Source organism: Salarias fasciatus, chromosome 19 (assembly GCF_902148845.1).
Source record: "Salarias fasciatus chromosome 19, fSalaFa1.1, whole genome shotgun sequence".
NCBI lineage: Eukaryota > Metazoa > Chordata > Actinopteri > Blenniiformes > Blenniidae > Salarias > Salarias fasciatus.
In genome coordinates, this window is record NC_043763.1 from 22,892,968 (window position 1) to 22,910,720 (window position 17,753).

General features: G+C 43.6%; 1 protein-coding gene across 1 annotated transcript; it reads left to right on the top strand.

Annotated features, from left to right (window-relative positions):
• The first annotated feature begins 5,418 nt into the window (after positions 1–5,418).
• foxg1a (forkhead box G1a) lies at positions 5,419–8,605 on the top strand. Its single transcript, XM_030117299.1, has one exon. It carries the CDS (start codon positions 5,698–5,700, stop codon positions 7,081–7,083), a length of 1,386 nt encoding a protein of 461 aa, XP_029973159.1. The 5' UTR covers positions 5,419–5,697; the 3' UTR covers positions 7,084–8,605.
• Positions 8,606–17,753: the final 9,148 nt, after the last annotated feature.

Here is a 17,753-nt window from a genome sequence, read left to right on the forward strand (position 1 = left end):
GCGGACGCGCCAGAGCTGCAGCTCAAACTGCCCAAACACAACCCCGTGTTTAAACACTTTCAAAATCCACTTTTCTCCCCTGATTAAGTGCAGATAATTTCCCCTCCTCTGCACGAAACAAGCTTTTTACGCCACTTCATTCGGGAAACATTATTTAATGTATTCTTAGTGTAAAAAACTGTTTTTTTCAAATTTTTTATCGAAGTCAAACGAATAAGATTGAACTTTTTTTCTATGTGAAAATGATCAAATGAAACACCCACCACAGTTTTTTAACAAGCTGATTATTCATATTTTTTTAAACAGAATTGAAAATAAAGTTGTTTCTGCTCGTTTTAGGTAAAAAAAAAAAAAACTAAAAAGAATAAACTAAAATGCTTGGAGTTTTAAATAAAGGTAATACATGTCTAATATGATGTTCCAATGTTCGCATTCATGTGTATTTTTGGATAAAAGTAAATTACGCGCAGCCGAAGAGCGCGGCAGTAATTTCCTGATCCGTTATTTTAATTTAAATAAACTCAATTAAAGTTTTTATTTTTACTTCTACTTAAAGAGGCGTGACGAAACTTCTCATTCAAACTTTCTCAAGACTTTTCTCCGCAATGAAAATAGTCTCATAAACGGAAATTGGTGCGTGAAATGAACATAATGCTTAAAATCATTAAAAAAACAACACCCTTAATCATCGCGAAACATATCATGAATCCCTTTTCGAATTGAATTATAAATAAACATGTTTATTTCCGTATTTAATTCCTTCGTTTCAGTTCATTCACGCCGTTTGTTTTCAGATTTACGCATTTTTTCTTCCTGATTATGTTCAGATTTCTTCAAAAACTCGGTGAAAATCCTTCTTTTCTGAGTTTTACAACTGTGAGGGGTTAATTTGCACCACAATAGATTATGGAATAAATTAAAAACTTAAGGATCCTCAAAAAAATCCTGAGAGTTGAAAGAATGTCTGAGAAGTTTTGACTCGATAAAAACAAACTGGACGCGTTAAGCTGCAGGTGGGACTGAACTGAGAGTGGATGTCAGCTGTGGGTTGGGTGGTTCCACTGCGGGCCGCTGGGGGGCGTCCTCCGCCCTCCTCCGGTTGTGTGTTCAAACATTTCCACTCAGGGACAGAAAACTCAGCAGATTAACGCCTCCAGCCTCTCTGATCGATCGTTTTAACCCTGCAGGCTGCTCGCACACAAACTGAAGCCTCTCTTCGCTTTAAACAGGTATTCTGGTTTGTTTTGTTTGTTTTGTTTTTTTACTTTATTTTATTTTCATCTTCATTAATCCCCAAAAACTCAAGAATATCAAGATCACCAGCTTCAAAATTTATCCATCCATCAATTTAACTGCTCTCAAAACCAAGATGGGTGTTAATAAAACCAGCTAAAATTTCTCAAAGTCTCACTATCTCTGGAACCCTTCTGGAGCCACAGGAAATAGAAAGAATACAAAATACAATGAATAAAATAAAATACATGAATAAATAACAGACATTCAGCAAATGGCCTGAAGATCCTGCCGAGAGAAGAAGTCTGATAGAAAAGCCTTAGAACTCCACTGATATCTGTGGGACGACAAGAACTCATAAAAAACCTCTTCGTCAGCAGAGCAGTAACTCTGACACTGTTCTCAAACCTCGGCTGAGAACCAATAAAAACATCTTTCAGGTGAATTTAAAAAAAAACCACAGAACCTCCAGGAACATTCATGATGCTCTCAGACACGACGACGTCTTCTGGAATCCATTCAGGACTCCTGGGCTCCAGAGAACTCAACGTTCTCTATAAATTCACACTTAAAGATGGAAGCTGATTCCCCAAACTGTCCTTTCAAAGCAGAACTCTTCAGGAACCTCATCAGGCCTCCTGGAAAACAACCACAACGCTTCAGAATCTCCTGATGAGAGCCTAAGAAATACTTCATGAGCTTCAATTTTATGGATATGATCCACATCAGAAGGTCAAACCCAAATCCTGAGACCCCTAAAGAACCCTCCAGAACTCTCTGACCCCTTCTGGGGTCTGAAGTCCAAACAGACTCTTATTTTTTCCAAGAGATCCAATAAAACTTGAAGCAGTTGGAACCCTGTTCAGGGAATCTTCTGGAAGCTCCAGAACCAAACCGACGTTCTTGAAGAACCGAACGGCGTCCGTCGAAGACGATGAACCGTCGAAGTTCCTGAGCCTCATTGAGCTCTGTCACCTTTTCCATCAAGTCAGAGTCGTGGCTCAATCTACCTTCAGACCTCTGAGAAGAGAAGAAGAAACATTCGTTTGGATCAGGAACATACCTGAGACCTGAGATCCTGTTCTCAAGAACCTCTGTCTCCATTCTAACTTCTGGATCCGATTTGACAAACGATGAGAACACTCAACGGGGTACCGTTAGAAGCTCCGTAGAACTGGGATGTTTGGAGATCTGTTGAGAATCTTTGATTTCTTTGAATCTCCGACCAAAAGTCCTGAAGCCCTAGAAGAGAAACTCTCTTTCACTTTGGAGGCTTTTCTTCTTTGTCTTCCTTTGTCCACCTTGGTGATGAAATATGAAGCTAAAAAACACAAACTTTGGAAACAAACTCGCTGAAAAACCGTCACGATTGACCTTAAATCTTCTGGACTCACTTAACTCCTCCAGCAAGGAGCAGTGGTTTGTTGTTTGCTGATCAAGCTGGTTGTAGTTTGGATGGTGTTGATGGAGTGTGGCTGTAGTTTCTCGTATCATGTTGGAGTTTATAGAATGACGATGGAGTTTGATTGTAGTTTGTAAAATATTGATTGAGTTGATTGTAGTTTGTTCGATAATGGAGGAGTTTGGATGTAGTTTGTATAATCATGATGGAGTTTGATTGTAGTTTGTAGAATAATAACAGAATAATTCAGTTCAGCTTTATTTCCATAGGGCCAAGTACGACACAGTCATGTATGCTTGTAGTTTGCCGTCCGATGTTGAAATTTGTAGAGTAATGATGGTGTTCGGTCATCCATCCATATATTCATCCATCTTGTCCTGCTCGGGTTCCGTGTTCCGGTTCCGTGTTCCCTGCTTCTCTTGGCTGAGGGCAGAACACACCCGGATAGATCCACAGTCCATCACAGGACAAACACACACTCACATTCACACCGAGGAGACATTTAGGGTCAGCAGTGAACCGGAAAAACATGTTTCACACACAGGGAGAACATGCCAACTCCACACAGAGAGGCCCGGCTGGTGTTTGAAGCTGCGGTGAGAGAACACACCGCTGCCCTGCAGCCCAGTCTGGTTGGAGTTTAGAAGCATGATGGGAGTTTGGTTGGAGTTTGTTGACAGATGGCGTCAGTGCTGCAGCTTTTTGTTTGGAGTGGAGTTCTTGTTTTCTTGAATTTGTTGTTGAATTTGTTATCCTGCGGTGTCTGTGTGTCTCTACTGATGTGTGTTTTTGTGTTATTTTGTTGATTCGTGTCATTTTGGTGAAGGTCTGAGTTTTGTGTTGTGTATTTCTGACTTATGGCTTCATTGTGTGTTTCATATACTTTTTGAATACATTTGTGTTTAGTTAGATGTGGTGTTGTGGTTCTATTGATGTGTGGTTTATTTGTGGCATATTGTTGATTTATGTTGAGTTTTTTTCTCATTGTGTCTACGTTTTGTTGTATTTGTGTATTTATTGTGAGTTTCTGCAGCAGAGCTGAACTCAGTGAAATATTTCTGAGGATGACAGAAATCTTTTTGTGTCTGTTTGTGAGGAAACAGTTTGTCCGCTTTGATTTGCGTGTCAGAGGTTAAAATCAGTAGAATAAATAATGAAAATAAAGAAAAGACTCGCGACCTTCAACTTGATTCAAGTAAAAAAACCCAACATGTTCTTGGCAGTTTTGCAGATTTTAGGATTATTTCTTGCTTTAAACGCAGTTTGCTCTTTGAACTTTAATCTTGATTTCTGGATCAGTTGTTGACAATAATAAGGAAATAAAGTAAAAGCGGTTGGACCTCAGTGAACCTGGTGTTTTTAAACTGGATCGTTTCTTTACTCTGCGTAAAAGCGCGTCTGGGATTTCCCAGCTTTTCTCTGCTCGGTGCCGAGAACTCAACCTGCCGTTTGGCCCGCGCGGGTCTAATCAGTGAAAACATTAAAAAATGAATAAGGATCCAGATTTGAGTTTTTAAAAACCTCATATGTTGTGGATGTTTATTGCGAGGCGCTTGTAGCGGAGCGGAAATGTCTCCATTATGGATGTGAAATGTGTCACTGGAGATGAATCTGCGCGCTCCGGTTTTATTTCCGCTTCTTTTTGGTGAAAACGTGACGCTGCGCTGCTATTTTCCAGAGGAAATCCTGGTGGAAACACACCAGCGGCTTTAAACCGTGTCCTCCTCCTCTCCGGTGATTCATGGTTAGTTTGGATTTCGGGGAGTTTTGGAGGAGCGCCGTGCGCCGTGCGCGCTCGGCGGCCCGCGGCGCGCCGTCAGGCCGCCGGGAGCCTCCGCTCCGCCGCTGAACTAACTCCACTCCTCCGGCAAACTACCTCTGCTCCGCCGGGAGGAGACGAAGCGTGACATCTCGTTGCCGTGACGCCTCCCCGGCGGCGCACTTTTTTTGCGCAGCGTTTTTACGCACGGAGCTCGAGGCGGCTTTTTTTTTTTTTTTTTTTTAATTTGGAAAAACGTCCCGTTTCGTTTCGGTCTGCCGCGATCTGACACACAAATCACCCCCGCGTGTCCTGACCGTGTCCGCGTGCCCTCCGGATCCCCTCTCACTGTTTATTTACCCTCTGAGCCGGGATGTAAACAGGTTCGGAGACGCCGAAGGGGCAAATATTTGAAACGGAGGAGTGTAAATATGAGGAGCGGCGGGGATTTGGGTTTACGCATGCACGGCGTGTATTTTCCAGCCACGGTTTTTTGCTGGAGGTGGGGGTGAGAGAGGGGAGGGAGGAGGAGTGCTGATAGGGGTGAGTGTGTTTTTGCACGCTGTAAAAAGTGTGCGCAGTTGGGCGTGGAAGACGCTCGGAAAGTGTGATTCTCCCTCCTAAATGTCAATAAAAGCAGAAGGAAACGATAAAACTATCAGCAGCGTCATCGCGTTTCGGTCGTTCTTACAATTCAGATGCTCGTTTTTTCCAGATCAGACTCGAAGCAGAGGTTTGATTTTCACTTTGGAGACTTTGGGGTTTGATAAAACTCCGCGCGTTTTGCGTAAAATAAAAAGAGAAAGTTAAAAGTGACATTTCCAGGTTTGTTTCCATCGAATGAAGGTGTTTGAAGTCTCGCGGAGCCGCCGTGCGCCCGGCGGAGGAGGGCACTTTTTGCAGCGTGCAGGGCATTGGTGGATGTGTGTGTTTCCCTGTGCGTCATGATTGGCTGAAAGCGCAGAGGACGCCTTAATATTTAATACTAATGTTCCCCTGGTTGGCTGAGGACTGGAAAGGTCCAACCAATGTTTTTTACTTGCTTTAGTGGCTGCGGCTCACTAATTAATTGCAGCTATCTGTCTCCTATCGATGTGTGTGTACATGTGTGTTGTGTGTGTGTGTTTCCTTTTTTCTCCCCAAACCGAACATGAAATAGTTTGTTGGGCTATACTTTCCTTCTTCCTATCTGTCCCCCCTTCCTTCCTTCCCGTCCTGGTTCGCAGGCAGAGAGCGGACAGATTGAAACCCAGCTGTGTGCGTCGCTTCTGCTCGGTGCCGCTTCCCCCCTCAGAGCCCGGTGATGTTGGATATGGGAGAGCGCAAAGAGGTGAAAATGATTCCCAAATCGTCGTTCAGTATAAACAGTTTGGTGCCCGAGGCCGTGCAAAGCGACAACAACAACAACAACAGCAACAGCAGCAGCCACCACCAGACCCCGCAGCAGATCCACCACCAGAACCACCACCAGCACCACCTCCTCCACCAGAACCACCAGAACCACCGGCCCGGCGGCGCCGACGACGCCGAGCAGAAGGCGCCGCTGCCGGGCGCGCAGCAGGACGGGAAAGCGGAGCCGAAGAGGGACTCGTCGAGCCCGGAGAGCAGCCCGGAGGAGAAGGAGAAGCAGCAGCAGCAGGAGGAGAAGAAGGACGGGAAGGACGCGGACGGAGGCTCCGCGGGGAAGGACGGCGAGAAGAAGAGCGGCAAGTACGAAAAGCCTCCCTTCAGCTACAACGCGCTGATCATGATGGCCATCCGGCAGAGCCCCGAGAAGCGGCTGACGCTCAACGGCATCTACGAGTTCATCATGAAGAACTTCCCCTACTACCGGGAGAACAAGCAGGGCTGGCAGAACTCCATCCGACACAACCTCAGCCTCAATAAGTGCTTCGTCAAGGTGCCGCGGCACTACGACGACCCGGGGAAGGGCAACTACTGGATGCTGGACCCGAGCAGCGACGACGTCTTCATCGGCGGGACCACCGGGAAGCTGCGGCGGCGCTCCACCACCTCCCGGGCCAAGCTGGCCTTCAAGCGCGGCGCGCGGCTGACCTCCGGCCTGACCTTCATGGACCGGGCCGGGTCCCTGTACTGGCCCATGTCCCCCTTCCTGTCGCTGCACCACCCGCGTGCCGGCGGCGCGCTGGGCTACAACGGCGCCTCGTCCGGTTACCCGGCGCACCCGATGTCCTACAGCACCATGCTGACGCAGAACATGAGCAACAACCACTCGTCGTTCCCGTCGTCCAACGGGCTGAGCATGGACCGGCTGGTCGGCGGGGACCTCCCGTACGCCACGCACCACCTGACGGCGGCGGCCCTGGCGGCCTCGGCGGTGCCCTGCGGCCTCTCCGTGCCTTGCTCCGGGGCCACGTACTCCCTCAACCCGTGCTCGGTCAACCTGCTGGCCGGACAGACCAGCTACTTTTTCCCGCACGTGCCGCACCCGTCCATGAGCGCGCAGAGCGGCGGCGGGGCCGGCGGCGGCGGCGGCGCGCTGCAGGCCGCCCGCGCGTCGGCCTCCAACTCCCCGCAGGCTCCGTCCTCCTCCGCGCTGCCCTGTGACTCTCTGCGGCCGGCGCTGTCCGGCTCGCTGCCGGCCTTCTCCTCGGGACTTTCCGGGGGTTTATCTGACTATTTTACGCACCAGAACCAGGGGTCGACCTCCAACCCGCTTATACACTAACACCCCCCCCCAACCTGCCCCCCCTCAGCCTCACCCCGTCCTCCATCCGTCCATCCTGTCATTTGCACCCTGAAAGGAGTGAAAACTCAGAGACTGAACTGTAAGTTGAACATTTTACACTGAACATTAACACTGTAAAAAAAAAAAAGAAAAGGAAAAAACGACAGAATGATTATAAACTATAGAGAGAGGAGAGAGAAACGAGCAGCACAAACACAGAAAGCAGCCCTGACGTTTCCAGGTATTTTTTATTATTATTCTCATTAATTCTTCTTCTTCTCTGCTCCTGCTCCTGCAGTTTGACTCTGTGTGTACATAACGTCTGTTCCTATCAGTGTCCGCGGTCCGTCTCTGTATATTCCTCTGTCAGTCAGCGCTGTGCGAAGCAGAGGGAATGATGGGAGCTGGAGGCTGATCGCGAGGAGGATGAGGATTTTCTGTTTGTTGTTCTTGTTGTTGTTGTCGGAGGAGGAGGCGTTACTTTTTATAGAATGTGTATTTAAAATAGTTTGGTCTAATTTTGAGATTTAAAAAAAAAGGTAAAAATACTAAGAATAATATCTCTAATAGCCGGATTTTCCGCCCGCATGTTTTTGCAGTATTATCAGGTATCAAGAGGAAGAAGCGGCGGGAAGTCAGTTTTTTTTTTCTTTTCACAAAATGTTTTATTTGAACATTTTTTTCCTACGCAGTGAAAAAAAAAAACGGCGTGTTTGTTCCTGAAGCAGAAAGTGAAGCGACTCTGGCTCCCGAGGCTGTTTTTAACTTTATTTTTTTTTCTCCTCATCGTTACATTTCAAACTGTTCCTGTAACTTTTTATAGACCAAAGAATCGGTTCGTAGGAGATTTCAGAGGCCTGGTGCGCGTGACGGAGTGAGAGCGTGAGAGCGTGAGGGAGTGAATGTCGCCTCCTTCGCTGCAGAAAATGTCCATTTAAACGAGATTTTTTTTGTTTCCATTTGTTTCCCCTTAAATCAGAGGGAACCTGAATGCAGTTCGGCGGCGCCGCTTTTTGGAATGAAAAAGTGGACGTTTAGTTGGTGCAGGTGCGGGAAAGTTTTGCCTTAAATTGTTTGATTTATTTAAATTAACGCGCAGTTTTGTGAAAACGTCTCGTTTGGTGGAGATTTTCCGCAGTGGCCGCCTGTCATTGTCTTTTTATTATTTCTTTGTGAAATGTGACCGCCGGGAAACAAACGGACGCTCACGTCTCTTCTTCAGTCACTTTTTGTATAATTAGGAAAAAAAAACAAAAAGCTCAAATTTATCTCCCTGTAATTTCAATTGGGTTCTTTTTGCTTTTGGTTATTTTTCTAAGAAAAAGGAGGAACGATGTAAAAACCCGTTTGTTTGCCAGAAGAAAAAAAAAGCCTCATTATCTAAATACTACTTGGAATGATTGTCCTTTAATTGTCGTCTCTAAAATAATTTTTCATGGTTGTGATACTATTGTGGTCTTCTTCTTATTCCCGTGTTTGTCGCTTACAAAAGCTAAAAAAAGAGAAAAAAATGTTTTAATCCTAAAAAACAAACAAAAACACAAATAAAAGAATAGGTTACATTCTTAACTAACGCCAATCCCTTTGTCTTCTTTCCCCCGCCGTGCGTGTGTCTCTGATTCACCAGCAAACCGGTAACATTTCTCCACGAATTCCGGAGATTTTCAAAGAAAACGCAGAAATGTTTTCTGGGATTGTTCTTAAATTTAAGCATTTGAAATGAGAAGAAGCCCCCCCCCCCCCCCCCCAAACACAGAAACCTGGAATGTTTCCCTTTTACATGTCTGAGAGTTTTTTCTTTTTTCCCCCTTTTTATTATTGTTTAATGCGCCTGTGCGTAAAGTTTCCTTTTACGCATGGAGATTTACGCGCGTTTGGGTGGAAAAACTGTGTCAAATGATGCAACCAGAGGTCGCGTTAAGGCTGCTGAAGCCTGACAGACTGTGTGCGTGCGTGTGTGTGTGCGTGCGTGCGTGTGTGTCATTCTGGAGCAGTGAAATCTGAAGCTCTGCGGGCTGCGGCCTCTCGCTTTGTGCGCAGAAATCCTCCCAAAATGCGCTTTTTCTTTCTTTCTCTTTCTTTTTATTTAAAGGAAAATACTTGAAGGTCCAAACGTGGCGCAGTCGGTTCCGGTTTTCTCCTGCAGCTCCACACCGGAGTCTTTCCTCCAGTCTGGTCTGCCTGGTTGTGCGTTTTAGTGAAGCGTCTGTGACTGGAAAACCAGAAATACTGACATTTTAATCCTCCAGTTTCCTGCTTTTTTCTCATTTGTGTCCCAAAGGGACGACTGTTCGTGTTATTTTGTCACGTCTGACCGTGTATATGTGTGTATCTGCAGATTTGACCCCCCCAGTGAAAATCCAGCCATGATTTTGGAGCGTTTTGTTCATTCTGATTGTCTAAATGTGTTATTTCTTTCTGCTGCGTTTGTGGCTTCAGACCAGAAATTACGACATTTCAATCTTTAAATTGGCATATTTATAGCTTTTTATTTAAAGTAACGTGACAGTTCCAGGCTGAATTCTGCGCGTGTCAGTCTGAGCGTGTGAATGTGTGTCTTTTCCTGCAGATCTGATGCTTTTCTGACGTTTCCAGGCTGAATTTGAACGTTTGTGTTGTTTTGTCGCGTCCGTGCGCGTCGACGTGTGAAACATTGACAGTTTAATCTGAACATTTTCAGATTTTATTCTTTTATTTAAAACAGGTGACGCTGAGAGTGTGTGTTGTGTAAATGTTTTTTGGGGTTGTGTGAGAGTGAGAGCCAGAAATTCTCTTTAATCCGTGAATTTCCAGATTTGAGCCTGTTTGGAGAAAAGTGGCGCGTCTGGTTGAATCTCCTCCGCTCCTGTCTTGAAAGCAGACTCTGACATTTTCTCCTTGAATTGTGCAGATTTTATGCTTTTATGTGAGATTTTCGGTGTGAATTTGAGCATTTTGTTGAGTTCGATAAATATTTGCAACTTTGACTTTTTATTCCGCACATTTGCAAATTTCACCTTTTGGTTGAAAATAATAAGTCATGGAGGCATTTGAGATTTGAGGCTTTTATTGTGTTCTGGTGGGCCTGTTAGTTTTAATTATTTTTTATTTATTTATTTGCAGGATGTTGAAACAAAACTACACTTTTTTCCTCTTTGTGCTTGACGATTTTCTGATTTCACGCATTTTTTGGAGCACGTGCATGTTGTGTCTGGTTTGCATGTTTTCTTTGCGGCGCTGCTGCTCAGTTTTTTTTTTGCGTCTCAAACTGCGGAATTGTCGCTGGAAGCTGCAGATTTGTTCTTTTGTGGAGACTCTCCAGGATCCGCTGCGCCTCTTTGTGAAGCTGCTGTGTGTGTTTGCGTCTTTCTGCTGCTGCCTGTTTGAGTTTGAGGCGCAAACCTGAATTTCAATCCTTAAAATGAGCAGGTTTGGTTTATTGGTTTATTGGATCAGAGTAATTTTTGATTATTTTTTTTTATCAGCATCGGTCTGCGCTGCTTTGCGTGTTATTTTGTTTTGTATTGCCACTGCTGAGTTTGTTTGCGCCTCAAAATGCGGAATTTTGGCTGGAATCTGCAGATTTGCGCTTTCTGGAGTCTTTTCTCCGCATTGTGCCTTGTGAGTCAGACCCAGTGCGCTGATTTTGTGCGTTTTTTCACGCGTTTGCGTGTTTTTGCTGCAGTTTTCTGCACAGGAGCAGAGATGTGCGGCAGCGTCCGGATGCGGCTCGGATCTGCAGCTTTTCTGTGTTTTCTTCTGTCTGCGATGCGAGGAGCTCCTCGTTTTGAGGATGCAGGTGTGGAAACTCCATCCTCTCAAAATGCTGTTTTGAGCTGAATTGATTGATTTTTGGAAGATTTTGCTTTAATTCTGACACGTTCTGCTCCTCAGTGGATTTATTCTCCACAGAGCTGTTGTGTTTCTGTCTGCGTCTCTATTTTTACTCGTTAATCTCGCTGCACATTTGCACTTTTCCCCTCAGAAAGTGTGTGTTTTTTTTTTTTTTTGTCCTGCGGCTGAATTCGGTCCTCCCGCGGCGCGTCTCTCTCCCTCCTGTTTCTTTTGTGCGTCTGTCGCGTCTCAGGCTTTGGAAATCCATTCTGCGCTCCTCTGATCACCTCCTGCAGGAGAGCAGCAGCTGAAACGAGCCTCCTGCTTTTCTCTCCTCACAAATCCGCGTTCACGTCCGCGTGCGGCAGGCCTGAGGAGTGGAAATGAGGCAGAAGCTTCGCAGAGAAAGAAAAAAAAAAACCTTTTTCTGGACAAAGTGAGGCCCCACCTCACCTGTCTCTGCGTGTGTGTTTTCATGAGGTGTTGGTGTGTGTTTTTGGCCTCCTCGCACGCGGGCGCTTGTTGGTGCTGTTGTTGTTTTCTTGGTGGAGGTTTCGGTGTTGGTTTTACGCGCAGGTGCGTAAAAACGCAGAGAGAGGCTCGCGGTGACGCAGCGCGGCCGCGTTTTGCTGCAAAGCGGGATGATTTATTTATTCTGCTGAGGAATTAAAATTCAAAAGTCTGAGGAAGAAAAAAAAAATAACGTGGCTCATTCAAATACGAAAATGATGTTTTAAAAAAAAACAAAAACAAAAAACAAAACCCAAAAGCAGCTGTGTGATGATTGTTTTTGCTGCTGGTTGAACACTGTAGGTCACGCGCGCGCGCGCGCACACACATACACACACACACATACACACACAGCTTTTATTATTATAATTGTATTAATTTCTCTTTAAAACACACAGCCACAGACTGCAGGTCAAAGGTCAAACCTCCGTCATCTTGATGTTTTTGTGCATCAGCACCAAAAACAATGTTTTGCTTGTTAATAATTTATTTGATTTGGAATAAAAACAAACGCTGAGAGCAGACAGAAGAAGCTCCGCTCACGTTCCTCCTTCTTTTTTATTTTTTCATACATAAAGCAAAAAATATCCTCTTTTCACTTTAAAGAAAAGCGTTTTGTGTTTTCTTGCAGCTTTTCTTCTGCAGAATTCTGTTTATAATTTCCATTAATACCTCTGCTCCTCCTGAAGCCATTGATACTGGAGGTCAAAGGTCAAACCTGAAATATTCTGATTCCTCATCAGGTCTGGCTGCCTGTCAGGAATGTAACTTTTTTTTTTTTTTGTCCCTGCTGCAGCCCCTGAAGCTGGAGGTCAAAGGTCACGACACATGCAATGCAGTGTTTCTATTTTAGTGCGTTGTTGTCGAAACAGGAAAAAAGATTTGGATCAATCTTTATTTATCTAAAATGTTTGAAAAGAAGGAAAATTATTCCGTATTCTTTAGAAAGCATCCAGCGGCTTCTTTTTTAATTGGAAGAGAATTTATTTACATTTTTTTTCTTCAGTCTGCAGATCAAAGATCAAATCTTGGATTATTTTGTGCGTCTTCGTCATTTTAAATCCCAAAACTCAGAATTTCTGCCTGGAGTTTTTTCTTCTCTCATAGCGCCTCTCCTGCAGCAGTCCGGAAAGCGTCGCTTCCACAGTTAGGGAATCGAACCCGCAACCTTCCTTTTGAGACTTGACCCTACTCTGACTCCTCCTGCAGCCTGAAGCTGGAGGTCAAAGGTCATCCCATTTAGACAATGTTAACTTTCTTCATTTTGAGCCTCAGCTTCAATCGAAACACTAAAAATGCAAATGTCTTTTTTTTAGAATTGGTTATTAAAAATCTAATCTTATATTTTTTGTGTAGAAATGAGTTTTCTGTCTGCAGGTTTGATGATTTCGTCTTATTTTGCTCCTTCTGTGATTGCTGAAGCTCACCTCTTCACTCGTTTTCGATTTTCTTCTTCATTTCTCATCGAATGTCCCAAATCCTGATTTCACTTCTACATTTTCAAACGTTATTTTCAACTAAATGTACCAAAAAAAACAAAACATAACACAGTTTGAAATTAGGAACTCCTTGTTTTGCAGAGAGGAATCAAGTTTTTCTATTTTCATTCTGTGTTTGTATTTTAAGGACTGTTATCTGGTTGAGGGTCAAAGGTCAGACGTCCCTCCTTCCTCTGCAGATTTGGTTTTTATTGGTTTATGGCGATTTATCTGACATCAAAATAAAATGCATTTTGCAGCACAGTCCAGAGGTCAAAGGTCAGAGATATGTGTACTTTAAAATTTCCTCAGATTATTTATTTGTTCACATAAATATCAGGCCGTAAGAAGAAACACAAAAACATTTTGAGATTAATTTCTCTTATTTTAACATAATTTAATGGAAAATAAACAGTTTCCTCTAAAAAGTCTGATCAGGAGTCGAGATTTTAATGTTTTTAGTCAAAAAACGGTTTCATCTTCACAGTTAGTAAAAATGACATAAGAATTAAAATGAAACTGTAAGAATCTGTTTTCTTTTTCCATTTTGCGGCTCCAGAGGTGAGACTTCTCTTATTGCTGATCTCTGAAACATCCTGATGCAGCCGGTTTGCTGGAAGTGTGTAAATCCGCTGCTTGACTCTGAATCAGAACATTTTGACGCTCTGCAGGAAGTCGGAACAAAATAAACAGTTTCCTGCCTCCGAGGATAAAATCAGTTCAGTTCAGGCCTGAAAAAAGAAAAAAGGAGTGAGTGTGGATTCAAGAAGGTCTGAAAGTACAACAGACGTTTGAATCAGTCCGATCCAGAATTCTTCCTTCAAATCTTCCTTTGAAGCTCATTTTATTCCAATGACTGAAATGTGGAACAGTTTGAATTTCATGGCAACAAGTTGAAGGTTTAAAATATTAAAATGTTAATTTCAATGGATTTTACAGAATCAGCTCCATTAAACACATTAAACTGAAACATTTGACAGAAGATCTGAAATTAAACAAAAAAAAAAAAAAAAAACATCGAGGAAGAAGATCTGCAGGATGAAATAAAAGGAAGCAAGTTTCCTCCCACTGCCTGTTGTGAGATATTTAGAGTTTTTACAAATTGAATGCTTTTTTTTTAGATGTTTGGTTGTTTTAGTGTCAGATTTTATTGGAGTTTTGTTTCCATTGAAGCTCTAAATTAAATTAGTTTCATTTTGCCACCAAACAAAGCAATAAATAGTGATTAAGTCCAAGAGTTTGTTTTTAAAAAAACCAAGTTTCCTGAGCGCTCGTCCATCAAATCCAGACTTAAAGAAACCCGGCTTTAATCAAATGACGGAATTTATTTGAAATTTCTTTGATTGAACATCTTCATCCTCCCTCAAGTGGACTTTTAGGACACAGTAATGCTCTTTATCTTCTTTTTATTTGTCAACAAATGGAAAATTTATGAAATTTTAAATAATTCAAGACAGTTTTTGTGTCCAATTAGATGGAAGTGAAGATTTGAGCTGAGCTGAAAGCTCCTTTTGACGAAATGAAATGAAATCAAACGATAGTTTGGGTCTTTTAATGACACATCCGAACGTTTCAGATTTAAAACACTGATTCAGCAGGTTAAATTAAGCAAAATTAAAAATGAGAACAGTAGAATGTCTCAAACTGGAGCGTTTGAATTGAGAGCTCTGAAAATTCCGTTTCAGGTTTTTAAAACTGAAGCTTTTTGCTCCATATTGAGAGCTTGAATGAGTTAAAAGAATAAAAAAAAAACATCTGATGGCTCCAAAAACTGATTTTAAGGTTTTAAAATCACACAGCATCAACAGCTGTTTTGGACCCACTGAAAGATGAGAGTCAGAAGGAAGACTCAGGTTCTTAAAGCCCCAGAATCTGTAAACTTAGTTCCAGAGCCTCAAAATGATGTTATCTGGGAGCTTTATCTGGGAGGATGTGAAATCAAGCTGAGTCAGTGAAATTAGATCTCTGAAACCTCAGAGTCCGAATCATGAATCATGAGACAAACAGAAAGGATGTGGTCGGCCTTCAGCCGGGCGCCTGAGAGCTCTGAAGGACCATTTCAGCCCACGAACATCTGGAAACCAAAGACAGGCGTTTGGTCTCTGAAATCGGAACAGTTTCGGTTTGGGTTTCGGGTTTGGTGACTGTTTAGCAGCAAGGACAGATTTTTGTGGTTCATTGAACTCCAAAGTTTTTTTTTTTTTCTTTCCAAAAGTTGCTCGGCGTTATTTCATCTGTCTGATCTAAACACTTTCATTTGAGAGCTCGAATGCCTGATTCACAAATACTGATCCGATCCGTGGTAATTCTGATCTTAGAGCTTCTGACGGTGACTTCATGGGTCTTCAGGGGTCTTCATGGGTCTTCAGGAGGCTTCTGGAGGCTTTGGGATCTTCAGGGGTCTTCATGGGTCTTCAGGAGGCTTCTGGAGGCTTTGGGGTCTTCAGGGGTCTTTGGCTTCTAGATCAATCCAGATGTTTGGTAGATATTCAGTAAACATTTAATAAGACGTTTGGAAGATTTTTGGCAGATGTTGGAACAATGTTTAACAGATGCATGGCAAACAGATCAACACTGGGAACATACTGGCCAGATGTTTGGCAGACAGAGGCCAGATGTTGGGGGATTAGCCGACAGTGGTTGTTCAGATATCAGGTAGATACAGGGGAGGCCAGTTGGCGTTTTGTTGGTCATTTCTTGGACAACTGTCGGGCAGATCCCGCGCTGATGTTGGGACATGGTTGGACAGTTGTACAGATGTTGGGCTGATGTTGGGGCATGGCCGGACCGTCGTGGCGCAGTTGTTGGGCAAACGTTGAGCAGTTGCTGGGCCATGGTCGTACCAATGTGCAGATTTTGGGCAGACCTTGGACAGATGTTGGACCATGGTTGTACCATTGCTGTGCAGATATCGAACAGATATATCATGCTGGGACATTTTTGTGGAAAGGTTGGTCTTTGACAGGCTTTGTGCAGATGTCATACACATGTTGGGCAGATGTTGGAGCATGGTTGTACAGTTGTGAAGATGTTGTGCAGATGTTGGGCAGATGTTTTGGGTATGGTCTTACAGTTGCTATGCAGACACTGGACAGACTATTAGTGGATGTTCAGACATTTTTTGTGCAAGTATTGGTCACTGTAGGGCAGAAGTTGGTCAGATGTAGGGCAGAAGTTGGTCAGATGTTGGGCAGATGTTGGGCAGATGTTGACGGTGGGACTCTGGGCCTGGCGGTCTCGGCCCCTCCGATCCGGCCGCCCGCTCTCAGATCGCCTTCAGCACACAACAAAGGTCGACTTTCAGCAACAATTTGTTCGTTTCCGAATAGAAGGCTGCGAGTTAAACGAGTCCCTGTGTAACGCAATAACCCCTCCTGCCCCCCCCACAGCCCCCCACCCCACTCCCCGACCCCCCCACCCCGACAATGGAGCTGCCGGGGAACCCAATCTCTGTCCGGCTGATGCTATCTGCCCCATGTTAAATGGGGTGACCAGCAGTCAAAAGACAAAGGAAGCAACAGAAGGACACGGGGGAGGAGGGGGAGGAGGGAGGGGGGTATAAACTTTCCTTCTCTTTTCCCTCTTTCCTTGCTTTTTACTTCCGTTTTTCACTTTGTTCATTTCTCGTTTCCCTTCCTGATTCCTTTTCCTGTTCCTTCTTCCTCCTTTTCCATTTTCTCCCCCGTTCACTTCATTTCCTTCCTTCTTTCTGTTCTTTCCTCTTTCTTTCCTTCTCTCCTTCCTTCCTTCTTTTCTCCTTCTTTCCTTCCTTCAGGTCTTTGTACTGCTCTCTGTGAGGGTCTGCTGTGGCCCCGCCCCCCTGCCTGCAGTTGTGTGTGTGTGTGTGTGTGTGTGTGTGTGTGTGTGTGTGTGTGTTTGTGTCTTTAGAGGAGGCTGATCTGTAAATCTGAGCGTCACGCCGTGTTTGTACTTGAGGATTGAATCTGGATCCGTCCTCTCCTCCAGCTGGACGACTGTCCCTCGGTGCTCCCGGCTCTAATCCGGCCGCTCTGATTGGCCGTCGCAGGTCGCAGAGGGTTAAACCCTGCAGGTTAAGAGGTCAGATAATTGAAGAGCTCAGAGCAGGACTCAAACGGGGAAACTTCTCACCGAGGCTTCTCACGTGACGTCCTCTCAGGTCACGTTTGTTTCGGAACGCAGGCCGGAGGTGATCGGATTCTCTCAATATTTACTGCAAACAGTTGAAGTTCAGGCGTTTAATCAGTCAAACAAGGAATCTGGAAGGATTTGAGTTTTAAAAGTAGAAAACATGAAGTTACATCACCGGAAATGAAAACAGTAATGGTGTCTTTTACAGTTTTCTTCCAACATGAAGCCAAAATAGTAAAAATAAATAAATAAATGCATAAAATAAACAGAAAAACTATTCACAAAGAAACTGAAAATCAAAGATCAGTTCGGTAAAATCAACAAAATAAATCATTTTAAGCAATTTAAAAGTATGAAAAACAGGAAATGTTATGTTTTTCATCTTAAAACATTACTGAGCAAATATAATTATGGGATTTTTTACAGTGTAAATTACTTCTTCATCTTGTCTTCAGTATTTTTTTTTCATCAGAAGCTCAAAAATTCAAAAATACTGAATTTATTGAGCGGAAACAAACAGCCTTTGGTGGATTTGAGTGAATTCTGTCTTTAAATGTAATTTACACATAAAAAAAGTTCTACTCTAATATCCCAGAACTTTAAATGTGACATTTTGTAGAATCTTCTTTAAAAGGTGAAATTACACTTTAAGGTGAATTTATTTATTCCCATGAGACAAAATCAGTTTATTGTAAGAAGCTTGCAGTGTTCATGTCTCAGTCTGAACTGAATTTGGTCTTTTTACTTGAATTGTAATAT